Source organism: Cherax quadricarinatus, chromosome 32, assembly GCF_038502225.1.
Source record: "Cherax quadricarinatus isolate ZL_2023a chromosome 32, ASM3850222v1, whole genome shotgun sequence".
Lineage (NCBI taxonomy): Eukaryota > Metazoa > Arthropoda > Malacostraca > Decapoda > Parastacidae > Cherax > Cherax quadricarinatus.
In genome coordinates, this window is record NC_091323.1 from 15,253,875 (window position 1) to 15,267,842 (window position 13,968).

Consider the following 13,968-nt stretch of genomic DNA (forward strand, 5'->3'; position numbering starts at 1 on the left):
CTCCTGCACCCATATTCATTTGCCAAACCTCATTTTAAGTAAAGGAAATGAAATACTTCATAAATATATGCAGATAAAGCTACATATCAGAAAAGATCCCCTCAAGGGAGGTTCCTTGATACTGGTGAGGGGCTCTTGATCTAGGGAATTGAATCTGTGCTCCACTTCCCTGAATTGAGCCTGAATACCTTCCATCCCCCCTACAGGTTTAGTGCTCCCCCATGATTATAATAATCAGAAAAAACCAAGTTTGAGAAAGTAATGGTTGACTTGTTACCTGATGATAACTGTCATGCTTGTAGGTCTTGGTATGCCTGAAGCACTCACCTTTGCTGTATCAACAATGCAAGCTGTACAGATGCTAGGGATGCCAGAGTCTGATGTCATACTGGCCCAGTGTGCTGTGTACCTTGCCAGGTGAGTAATGCAGATATTTTGTAGGCAAACCTGAATTCGTTCAAACGTTTTGCTCATTTTTTTTTTTTTTTTTTTTTTTTTTAGCATTTAACTTAAGTTTAGTTTTTGTCATTATTTGCCTTCTAACCTTACATCTTATTTTTTCATATCATTGCCAGAGCGCATCACAACCCTGAGGTATATTCAGCTATGAATCGTGTCAATGAGCATATAAATAATTATGCTGGACCCTTGCCGCCTGTGCCTCTTCAACTGAGAAATGCTCCCACTGCACTCATGAAAAAGCTTGGTAAGGCAAATGTATTTGTAACTAAACATATAGCAGACATGAACTTAGTGTCTCAGTATTGTTCTTACTAGGATAAAAAAAATGTGATGTATTTTGGGCATTTTCTGGGAAGCAGCATGACAGTGACATATGAAAAACATTATTTGTGAAACAGTATACTATTATGTAATTAAGGTGGTGTCCCACTCTAATTTCAAGTGGTTACTGTCACCTCTGCAGCTCCTCCTTGCTACAGCATTTACAACCCATGCTTCACATTCATATAAGAATATTGGTACCACCAATCTCTCGTACATTCCCTTCTTTGCCTCCATGGATAACGTTTTTTGTCTCCACAGATACCTCAGTGTCACTTCTTTTTCTTCATCAATTCTGTGGTTAACCTTGTCCTTCATAAACCCATCTGCTGACAAGGCTACTCCCAAATATCTGAACACATCACACTTCTTCCATACTCCCTCCTATCTTAAGTCACGTTAACTCTAGATTCCATTGTTTCTTCATTAACAGTGATTTCAGGCATTTAATTTCCTTTTCTTCCTTGTTCACTCTTGACACATTTTTTCTATATTTTTGTTTTTTCTTCAACAAATAGGCCATCTCCCACTGAAGCAGGGTGACCCAAAAAAGAAAGAATATCCCCAAAAAGAAAATACTTTGATCATCATTCAACACTTTCACCACCTCACTCATACATAATCACTGTCTTTGCAGAGGCGCTCAGATACGACAGTTTAGAAGTCCCTCCAAACTCAATATCCCAAACCCCTCCTTAAAGTGCAGTCATTGTACTTCCCATTTCCAGGGCTTAAGTCCAGCTAACTGGTTTCCCTAAATCCCTTCACTAAATATTACCCTGCTCACACTCCAACAGCTAGTCATATCCCAAAAACTATTCATCTCCATTCACTCCTGTCTAACACACTCACACACACACTTGCTGGAAGTCCAAGCCCCTTGCCCACAAAACCTTTACCCCTTCCCTCCAACCTTTTCGAGGATGACCCCTACCCCGCCTTCCTTCCCCTACAGATTTATATGCTTTCCAAGTCATTCTACTGTGATCCAGTCTCTCTGAATGACCAAACATCCTCAACAACCCCTCTTCAGCCCTCTGACTAATGCTTTTAGTAACTCCACACTGCCTCCTAATTTGCACACTCTGAATTCTCTGCATAATACTTACACCACACATTGCCCTTAGACAGGATCTCTCCACTGCCTCCAGCCGCCTCCTCGCTGCAGCATTTACAACCCATGCTTCACACCCATATAAGAGTGTTGGTACCACTACACTTTCATGCATTCCCTTCTTTGCCTCCATAGATAACGTTTTTTTGTCTCCACAGATACTTCAACGCACCACTCCCCTTTTTTCCTTCATCAGTTCTATGGTTAACATCATCCTTCATAAACCCATCTGCTGACAAGTCAGCTCCCAAATATCTGAAAACATTCACATCTTCCATACTCCCTCTCTCCAATGTGATATCCAGTTTTTCGTTATCAAAATTGTTTGATACTCTCATCACCTTATTCTTATGTATGTTCACTTTCAACTTTATACCTTTACACACCCTCCCAGACTTATCCACTAACCTTTGCAAATTTTCTTTAGAATCTCCCATAAACACAGTATCATCAGCAAAAAGTAACTGTGTCAATTCCCATTTGTACTTGATTCCCCATAATTCAATCCCACCCCTCTCCCCAACACCCTAGCATTTACTTCTTTTACAACCCCATCTATAAATACAGTGGTACCTTGACTTACGAGTGCCCCAACTTATGAATTTTCCAAGTTACTAGCCGTCGCTTGGTCAAATTTTTGCTTTGAGTTGTGATCCAAAATCCGAGTTACGAGTGAGCTTCAGATACACTGCCACTAATTGGCAGCATATCTGAAGTCAATTCCAACTCTGTACCCAGAGGAATGTCAGGTACTTCATCCCATCCCACATGCTCTTCCAAGACATAACTGGAAAGATAATACTCCCACACTAATCCCAGACTGTAGTGAGGCACCTCATCCCTTGTTTGGTTCTCGTATAAATCCGGGGAAGAGGTAAACTTCATTGTAGAACACTCAGAGTTTTTCCAGAAACATTAAGGTGAGTGGAGTAGTGATGGTAGTGGGTGAAGCAGTGATGGTGTGGGTGGAGTAGGGATAGTGGTGGGTGGAGTATTGATAGTGGTGGGTGGAGTAGTCATGGTGGTGGGTGGAGTAGTCATGGTGGTGGGTGGAGTACTGATAGTGGTGAGTGGAGTAGTCATGGTGGTATGTGGAGTACTGATAGTGGTGAGTGGAGTAGCGATGGTGGTGGATGGAGTAGTGAGGGTGGTGGATGGAGTAGTGAGGGTGGTGGATGGAGTAGTGAGGGTGGTGGATGGAGTAGTGATAATGGTGGGTCGAGTAGATATGGTGGTAGGTGGAGTAGTGAGGGTGGTGGGTTTAGTAGAGACGGTGGTGGATGCAGTATACACTATTTATTTATAAATATATTTTTCTTATTTAAAAACAAAAAAAAATGGGTGTTTTTTTGGGGACTGGAACGGATTAATGGCACCTCAGTTAATTTAAATGAGGAAAATTTATTTGATATACGAGCAAATTGAGTTACGAGCTCGGTCAGGGAACAAATTAAACTCATAAGTCAAGGTACCACTGTATATTAAACAACCATGGTGACATTACACATCCCTGTCTAAGACCTACTTTTAACAGGAAGTAATCTCCCTCTTTCCTACATATCCTAACCTGAGCCTCACTATCCTCAAAAATGTTACAGCATTTACTACTTGCAACATCTGCCACATTGCTCCCCAATCCACTCTCGTATGCCTTTTCTAAATCCATAAATTCAGTGAAAACTTCCCTACCTTTATCTAAATACTGCTCACATATATGCTTCAATGTAAACACTTGACCTACACATCCCTTACCCACTCTAAAGCCTCCTTGCTCATCTGCAATCCTACTCTCTGTCTTGCCTCTTCTTTCAGTAATAACCATACCGTACACTTTACCTAGTATACTCAGTAGACTTATTCCCTATAATTTTTACAGTCTCTTTTGTCCCCCTTCCCTTTATATAAAGGAATTATACATGCTCTCTGCCAATCCCTAGGTACCTTCTACTCTTTCATGCATTTAATTAAACAAAAATACCAACCACTCCAACACAGTATATCCCCCCCTGCTTTTAACGTTTCTGTCATGATCCCATCAATTCCAGCTGGTTTGCTCCCTTTCATTTTACATAATGCCTCATGCACCTCCCCCACACTCACATCCTGCTCTTCTTCACTCCTAAAAGATGTTATACCTCCCTGACCAATGCATGAAATTACCGCCTCCCTTTCTTCATCGACATTTAAGAGGTCCTCAAACTATTCCCGTCATCTTGACATAAACTCAGAGAGATGTTTTTGGGTCTGCCCAAACGAGATACACCTGTATGAGGAAATGACATCTATATTAAAAGACAAGAACACCAATAAAACATCCTTCTTGAAAGACATGTCAGCATGGTATGACCCCTGGGAAGAAAAGATGGGTGGTAGAGATGGGGTTGTCTTGGACAGTGCTCCTGAGGGTGCTAGAGCTGTCCTGGAGGACAGTGCTGAGGGTGCTAGTGTTGTCCTGGAGGAAAATGCTCCAGAGGGTCCTAGTGATGTCTTAGAAGATAGCACTCGTGAGGGTACTAGTGTTGCCCTGGAGGACACTGACGACAGTTTTATTCAGTCCACAGAGGTTCAAAATAGAGATACTGCTGAAAACGATCAAAATGGGATGATGCCTCAGGAAATAGTGTTGACACACTACCAGCAAAACCTGGTGGAAGCACTGATGTCCATACAGGGGTAAAAGATATTGAGGAAACAGGAAAAATAAATGCACCAGCAGTAAACACAGCTACAATAAATCCTAGCAAACATGAGTACAATCTATGTAAATACTATGCCTTGGGTATCTGCAGGCATGGTATATCTGGTAAAACAGGTTGGACATGCACCTTTGACCATTCCAAAAACTGCCACACCCACATGACAACAGGAGAGTGCAACTTCCCTTCTTGCAACTTATTTCACCCAGAAATGTGTCACTCATCAATCCATGAAAGAAAATGCTACAATGCATACTGCCAGGCACATCATCTAAAGGGGAGTAGAAGACACAGACCAGCCAGACTATGGGAAACAAAAGAGAGGAGCCACAACCTCTCTAGGGACAGGGGTTTTTTAGGACCAGAAGGGAAAAAAGACTGGCAAGAAATGACAATAATCCTACACCACCTGAAAACACTTCTGGAGCAGAGGCATGGACATTGGCCTCTACCCCAGAACAACAGATATTAGAACCAGCAAATAAAATCCCCCCTAAATTCCACCAATACGATATTTGTCTTTGCAAACATATAGGGTCTAAAGCCGTCAAAAACAATAAAATTCCTTACATCAAGGGACTGCTCACGGAGTCAAATGCAATGTTTGCAACATTCACAGAGACCCCACATAAGGGATCATTATGACAACGAAATATGGATCCCAGGTTATAACCTATTCCGATGCGACAGACTAAACAGGCAACAAGGGGGGGTTGGCCTGTATGTCACAGAGTCGCTCATTTGTACGGAACTACTAAACACCTCAAATGATGTAGTTGAAGTTTTGACGATAAAGATCGAAAACCAAAACCTTGTCACTGTGGTAGTATACAAGCCTCCAGATGCAAATTCCCAGCAATTCCAGGAGCAGCTTGATAAAATTGACCACTGTCTGGAAAATCTCCCAACTCCTGCCCCAAACATCTTACTACTAGGAGATTTCAATCTGAGACACCTAAAATGGAGGAGTATAGCAAACAATGTTTTAGAGATCACCCAGGGAGGCAGCTCAGATGAAAATTCACCCACACACGAACTATTAAATCTCTGCAACAAATTCACCTTAAACCAGCAAATAGTAGAGCCTACAAGACTAGAAAATATGCTGGACCTCATCTTCACTAACAATGATGATCTGATATGTAATATAACTGTATCAAAGACAATTCACTCAGATCACAACATAATAGAGGTACAGACATGTATGCACAGGGCTCCGGACTAGCAAAATGTGAGCAGTCATGAAGGTCTCTTCACAAAATTCAATTTCAATAACAAAAACATACAATGGGATCAAGTAAACCATGTCCTAAATGAAACAAGCTGGGAAGATATCCTAAACAACATGGATCTGAACATTTGCCTTGAAAAAATTAATTCTGTGGTTCTTGAGATCTGCTCAAGACACGTTCCATTAAGAAAAAGAAAGAGCGGATGTAAACTAGAAAGAGTGAGACGTTCCCTATACAGATGAAGGTGAAGAAACACAGAGCTGCTGAGTGGGGTCAATATATCTGAAATACAAAGGGAGGTACTAGTCATTGAAATTGCAAATATCGAACTTAGGATGAAGGAATCTTATAGGAGACAAGAATCACAGGAAGAACTAAAAGCCATAAAGGAAATTTAAAAAAAAAAAAAAATTACTTCTCTTATGCCAAATCTAAGGGAAAAGCAACATCCAGTATTGGGCCCCTGCTTAGGCGGGATGGGACATACACAGATGATAGCCAAGAAATGAGTGAGATACTAAAGTCCCAATACGACTCAGTGTTCAGCGATCCACTGCCCACTCTAAGGGTCGACAATCCAAATGAATTCTTTATGAATGAAACCCAAAATTTGGTCATTCCAAAACTCTTGAATATTATTCTAACTCCACAAGACTTTGAAGAGGTAATTAATGACATGCCCATGCACTCTGCCCCAGGCCCAGACTCGTGAACTCTGTGTTCATCAAGAATTGCAAGAAGCCCCTATCGCGTGCCTTCAGCATTTTATGGAGAGGATGCATGGACACGGGTCATCTCACACACACTAAAAACAACAGACATAGCCCCACTCCACAAAGGTGGCAGTAAAGCAATTGCAAAGAACTACAGACCGATAGCACTAACATCCCACATCATAAAAATCTTTGAGAGTGTTCTAAGAAGCAAGATAGCCAACCACCTAGATACCCATTAATTACACAACCCAGGGCAACACAGGTTTAGAGCAGGTTTCTCCTGCCTGTCCCATCTACTGGACCACTATGACAAGGTCCTGAATGCTGTAAAGGATAAACAAAATACAGATGTAGTATACACAGACTTTGCAAAAGCTTTCGACAAGTGTGACCATGGTGTAATAGCACACAAAATGCGGGATAAAGGAATAACGGGAAAAGTTGGTAGATGGATCTACAACTTCCTGGCAAATAGAACACAAAGAGTAATAGTAAACAGAGTAAAGTCCCAGGCAGCCATGGTAAAATGCTCTGTTCCACAAGACACACTACTCGCTCCCATTCTATTCCTCATCCTCATTTCTGACATAGAGATGTAAACCATAGCTCTGTGTCTTCCCTGCGGATGACACCTGGATCACCATGGCAGTGACCTCCATCGAAGACACTGAGAGACTCCAAGCGGACATCAACCAAATCTTCGAATGAGCCACTCAAAACAATATGAAGTTCAACAAGGAGAAATTCAACTACAGTGGACCCCCGAGTTTCGTCGGCATCGAGTTTCATGAAATCCGACTTTCGGCAAGTTTTTTCGGCAAAATTTCACCTCGCGGTTCGTGATTGGACTCGTGATTTGGCGACCATCCGGTACCCGTCCACCCATCACCGCACACACAAAGCCAGTCTCCCACACCATTCACACTCAGTGTGCCATTGTTTATCAGCATGTGACCATTACCCCGCGGGTTCATACAATACATTTCGTAATACAGTGGACCCCCGCATACCGCACGCATCGCATAACGTACAATCCGCATACCGCTCGTTTTTTTCGCAAAAATTTTCCCTCGCATACCACCCAAAAACCCGCTCACCGCTCTTCGTCCGAGACGCGTCCAATGTGCGGCCTGAGCCACGCTCACATGTTCCGCCGGTGGCATTGTTTACCAGCCAGCCTCCGCGGTAACATCCAAGCATACAATCGGAACATTTCGTATTATTACAGTGTTTTTGGTGATTTTTTCTGGAAAATAAGTGACCATGGGCCCCAAGAAAGCTTCTAGTGCCAACCCTACAGCAATAAGGGTGAGAATTACTATAGAGATGAAGAAAAAGATCATTGATAAGTATGAAAGTGGAGTGCGTGTCTCCGAGCTGGCCAGGTTGTATAATAAACCCCAATCAACCATTGCTACTATTGGTGGTACAGCTGCTGCTGCACTGTCAGCTGCTGCTGCTGTTGTACCACTGTCAGCTGCTGCTGCTGCTGTAGTACCATCTGCTGCTGCTGTAGCATCGTCTGCTGCTGCTGTAGCATCATCTGTTGCTGCTGTAGCATCGTCTGCTGCTGCTGTAGCATCGTCTGCTGCTGCTGTAGCATCATCTGTTGCTGTTGTAGCATCGTCTGCTGCTGCTGTAGCATCGTCTGCTGCTGCTGTAGCATCGTCTGTTGCTGCTGTAGCATCGTCTGTTGCTGCTGTACCACCGTCAGCTGCTGCTGCTGCTGTAGCACCGTTGTTGGTGTGGCTTATTGAGAATACCAAGAAACAATTAACCCCAGAGGATTTGCCACCCAGGATAACCCAAAAAAGTCAATGTCATCGAAGACTGTCTAACTTATTTCCATTGGGGTCCTTAATCTTGTCTCCCAGGATGCAACCCACACCAGTCGACTAACACCCAGGTGAACAGGCAAAAATGCCTGGAACTAGTGCTCATATTGGTGAATTTAAAGCCAGCAAAGGTTGGTTTGAGAGATTTAAGAATCGTAGTGGCATACACAGTGTGATAAGGCCTGTTCTGGAAGAAAATGCCAAACAGGACCTACAGTACTCAGGAGGAAAAGGCACTCCCAGGACACAGTGTCTCATCAGTCATTGCTGCATCTTCAATAAAGGTAAGTGTCATTTATTCTTCATTTAGTAGAGTAGTACATGCACAATATATATTGTGCATGTACTACTCTACTATTGTGCATGTATCCTTCTCTTTGTGTGTAGGAAAATGTATATTTCATGTGGTAAAAATTTTTTTTTCATACTTTTGGGTGTCTTGCACGGATTAATTTGATTTCCATTATTTCTTATGGGGAAAATTCATTCGCATACCAAACATTTCGCATAACAACCAGCCCTCTTGCACGAATTAAAGTCGCTATGCGGGGGTCCACTGTAATCCATTGTTTTTTGTGATTGCAACTGCTAAATAAGTCACCATGGGCCCAAGGAAAACAAGCCCTTTGGTAAAGAAAGTGAGGAACACAATCAAATTCAAGAAGGAAATCATTGAACTCTGAACTTTGAACTCTGCTTGGAGAAAATTGTGGCTAGAATGTGTACAAGAGAGGGATTTTGAAGGGTTTTTGGGGCTGACCCTAAGGAGCCTATGCCAGTTGTGGAATCTATTGTGGTATTGGGGATGTCCCTGGGGTTGGAGGTGAGTGGTGAGGATGTGGAAGAGTTGGTGGAGGACCACAGGAAAGAGCTAACCACTGCAGAGCTGCAAGAGCTTCATCTGCAACAGCAAGAGATCACAGCTCAGGAAACTGCTGCAGAGAAGGAGGAAGAGAGATGGAGGAAGGTGCCTTCTTCAAAGATTAAGGACATTTGTGCAAAGTGGACTGAAGTGCAAACATTTATGGATGAACTTCACCCTAACAAAGCTGTTGCAGGCCGTATTGGCAACATGTACAATGACAGTGTTGTGTCCCACTTCAGACAAATCTTAAAGAAATGCCAGAAACAGAGCTCTCTGGACAGATATTTTGTGCAACAGGGGTCCAGTGACTCTCAAGTTGTTCCCAGTGTCATTAAAAACAAAGAAGGGAAGTAACCCCAGATAAGGACTTCATACCTGAAGTCCTAATGGAAGGAGATTCTCCTTCCAAACAATAGTGTACACCTTCCTCCTATCCCCTGCTCCCGTCTTCCATCCACCCAGAAGTCTTCAGTAAAGGTAAGTGTAATGTTATTATTATTTTTTATATGTATGTACTTGATTTCTCATTGTTTTCAGTATGTAAATCTTTATTTAATTTGAAAAAATGTTTTATTTTAATATTTTTGGGTATCAGGAACGGATTAATTTTATTTCCATTATTTCTTATGGGGAAAATGGTTTCGCCATTCAGCAATTTCGACATTCGGCAGGCTCTCTGGAATGGATTAATCACGAAACTTGGGTCCACTGTACTCAGATATGGAAAATTTGAAGAAATTAAAATGTGTCAGGGTATACCACAAATTCTAACCATACAATAGAGCAGAAAAGTAATGTGAAGGACCTGAGAGTGATAATGTCAGAGGATCTCACCTTCAAAGACCACAACAATGTATCTACCTCATCCACTAGGAAAATGACAGGATGGATAATGAGAACCTTCAAAACTAGGGACGCCAAGCCCATGATGATTCTCTTCAAATCGCTTCTGCTCTCTAGGCTGGAATACTGCTGTACACTAACGGCCCCCTTTCAAGGCTGGCAACATTGCAGACCTGGAGAGTGTACAAAGAACTTTCACGGCACACATAAGTGCGATAAGACACCTAAACTACTGGGAATGGTTGAAGGTCCTTGATCTGTATTCCCTCGAACGCAGGCAAGAGAGATGCATGATGATATACACTTGAAGGTCCTGGAGGGATTGGTACCAAATCTGCACACGAAAATCACTCCATATGAATGCAAAAGACTCAGTAGGAGATGCAACATTCCCCCGATGAAAAGCAGGGGCACCATGAGTACACTGAGAGACAACACAGTAAGTGTCTGAGGCCCAAGACTATTCAATTGCATCCCACCATACATAAGGGGCACTACCAATAGACCCTTGGCTGTCTTCATGAAGGCACTGGACAGGCACCTAAAGTCAGTACCTGACCAACTGGGCTGTGGTTCATACATCAGCTTGCATGCAGTCAGCAGTAACAGCCTTGTTGATCAGACCCTGATGGACCATGAGGCCTGGTCTCAGACCAGGCCACGGGGGCATTGACCCCTGAAACCCTCTCCAGGTATCTACCCAATACCTCCAGCTCCCCATCTACGAACTCCCCTACTCTGTTTTTAACTGACAAATTCATTCATTCCCCAGATTTTCTTAAATTGTTTATCTCCAAAAATTTTTCTTATTTTCAGCAAAATTACTTGACAGTGCCTCTCTCACTCTTTCATCTGCTCTCCTTTTGCACTCTCTTCACCTTTCTTTTACTCACCATATACTACTCTGCTCTTCTAACAACACCTCTGATTTGTAAAAACCTCTTGTAAGCTACCTTTTTCTCTTTTATCACACCCTTTACTTCATCATTCCACCAGTCACTCCTCTTTCCTTCTGCATCCACCCTCCTATAGCCACAAACTTCTGCCCCACATTCTGATATTGCATTTTTAAAACTATCCCATCCCTCGTCAACCTCCCTACTACTCATACTTGCATTAGCTCACCTGTATACCAATAGTTGCTTATATCTCACTCAAACTTCATCCTCCCTTAGTTTATACACTTTCACCTCTCTCTTACTTGCTGTTGCCATTTTCCTTATGTCCCATCTACCTTTTACTCTAATTGTAGCTACAATTAAATAATGATTCGATATATCTATTGCTCCTCTATAAACATGTACATTCTGAAGCCTACCCATCAACCTTTTATCCACCAATACATAATCTGACAAACTACTTTCATTATGTGGTATATCATACCTTATATACTTATTTATCCTCTTTTTCATAAAATATGTATTACTTATTGCCAAACCTCTTTCTACACATAGCTCAGTTCAAGGCTCCCCATTTTCATTTACCCCTGGTACCCCAAATTTACCCACTACTCCCTCCACAACATTTTTATCCACTTCAGCATTGAGATCCCCAACCACAAGTACTCTCACTTGGTTCAAAACTCCCCATGCACTCACTCAGCATTTCCTAGACCTCCCTCTCTCCTCTCTCTCTCTCTGGGTTATAGTATATGCATAAACACTTAATATAACCCACCTTTCACATCCAACCCTTATTTTACACCACATAATCCTTGCATTTATATATTTATATTCCCTCTTTTCCTTCCATAACTTATCCTTCAACATTATTGCTACTCCTCCTTTAGCTCTAACTCTATTTGAAACCCCTGACCTAATCCCATTTATTTCTCCCCACTGAAACTCTCCTACCCCCTTCAGCTTTGTTTCACTTAAAGCCAGGACATCCAGATTCTCATTCATAACATCCACAATCATCTCTTTCTTATCATTCACACAACATCCATGCACATTCAAACATCCCACTTTGACAGTTTTCTTCTTTTTCTTTTTAGTAAGCTATGCAGGAAAAGGGGTTACTAGCCCATTGTTCCTGGCATTTTAGTTGACTTTTACAACACATAAGGCTTAGAGAAAAAATTCTTAGTCCACTTCCCCATGGATATATTGTACAAAATAGACAAAAACATCTTACTCCTTCATTACTTTTATAATGTATTGACTTTCTCCACTTCCCACAGGATATGGACATGGTTATTCAGCTGCTCCTGAAGTTGTACAGACCATAGAGTATATGCCAGAGGCACTAAGAAATGTTAATTTTTTTAATAGGTAAAATTTACTTACCTCAGTATTTGTTGATGCTTTATACAGCCTTGGGTAAAAGTCTACTCATTAAATAACAGTTATGTCGACTAATACAAGTCAAGAAATAGTGCAAGTTCATTTCTACAGTGTGTAAGTACAGTACCTATAGACTTCGTAAGTTTTGAAGTTTAGCCCTTGATCTAGCCTTTCATTGTTAGCTGAGGTGATAGGTTGCCAGCACATCTGTTTTTGAAATATCTGATTCTCAACTATGTTGTTTCCCAGTATACTGTATTCTGTTACCATATTTATACAGTGAAAATTCTCATTAACAGACCACTAGGGAGGAGAGGGTGTATGATAATGCCGATTTTCCGCAACTCTTGAATTCTGAAATTGATATATCATGATCATCCGGTTGTCTTTTGAAGTAGTGATGCAGAAGACAGCCAGATACTAAGAATACAGGTATTGTTGCCTGTACTAATGTTATATAGTACTTTATGTAATTTACAGTAATTTTACTTAACTTTTGTGGTGGAGAGATGAGGTATAAACTACTGTGATCAATATTGGTGATTTAAGTAACTTATATTCCGAGTCAGAGGAGCTATGAAGATCCTCTTCATTTGTTCGTACTGAACAAATGTTGGAGTTAGTGAACTTGGCCCATTACTATAGAAGACAACTGGACACTATCGCTACAGACAAAATACAGAATTTCAGACTTTTGTCTATTTTGTCTTGACAGTTAGAATGTTTATCCAGCCAATTTTTTGGTCCAAAATTGCTGAAATCAATTATTGAGAGGTATTACTGTATTTTTGGTTTCTATCTGTGTTACAGTTCATCTCATTATAAAAATTTTGTGCTTTATTCACCATTCCTTTTTCTTTGGTGTATTGTGCTTGAAATGTGATGATAATATTTCTTGTTTTCCAGTTTTCCCAGCATCATGAGGTTCATTTCTTGCAGTCTTTCTTATAGCTTCTGTGTGTCTGTTTCAGTTTGGTGGCAAATTTCCCTTTTTTTTATATAAGGAGTTCATTCTAGTTATGGTAATTTATCAACATTTCCAACCAAATTTTTACTTTTATATAAATAGCTTAGCATAATTACAACAAAGCAAAACCACAGTTTTAGCAATTGTTTTGGAGTGTGTGATTTTTTTATAGTCAAATTCATAGTTAAATATCTACATCTTCCATTTTTTACATACACAATGAATTCAATTACAGCCAAACCCTTAATATTATGGTACAGTATAAATATATTCACTGTATGGCTAAGCTTTCATATCTGAGCGTCTCTGTAAAGACAGTGGTTATGTATGAGCGATGATGAAAGTGTTGAATGATGAAAGTTTTTTCTTTCTTTTTGGGTCACCCTGCCTCTGTGGGAAACAGCCAATGTGTTAAAAAAATGGCTAATAGCAACTGAAGACATATACGTCTACAGTTTATACAGGTGGGCAAAGTATCAGTGTGGTTGTTCTTCCTTAACTTAAACCTTATCCAGAGGCTGGCAAATTTTACCCCCTTGCCTTTCCCAGTAGATTCCCATACTACCATACTACTTTGGCATATGCTATCAGTGTTATTCATTTAGTTGGTTTGGAGCTAGTGTAAACTTTAT

General features: G+C 41.1%; 1 protein-coding gene across 3 annotated transcripts in view; it reads left to right on the forward strand.

The window, feature by feature from the left end:
- The window catches only part of LOC128690158 (ATPase WRNIP1), a 121,769-nt gene that overhangs the window by 106,549 nt on the left and 1,252 nt on the right, over window positions 1–13,968 (forward strand). For all 3 annotated transcript variants that reach the window (XM_070090472.1, XM_070090473.1, XM_070090471.1), the window contains 3 exons: window positions 303–417; window positions 576–706; window positions 12,267–13,968. The exon at window positions 12,267–13,968 is cut by the window's right edge and continues 1,252 nt beyond it. In XM_070090472.1, coding sequence (XP_069946573.1) covers window positions 303–417; window positions 576–706; window positions 12,267–12,361 — 341 coding nt within the window. In that variant the 3' untranslated portion in view covers window positions 12,362–13,968. The remainder of the gene's footprint in view (window positions 1–302; window positions 418–575; window positions 707–12,266) is intronic.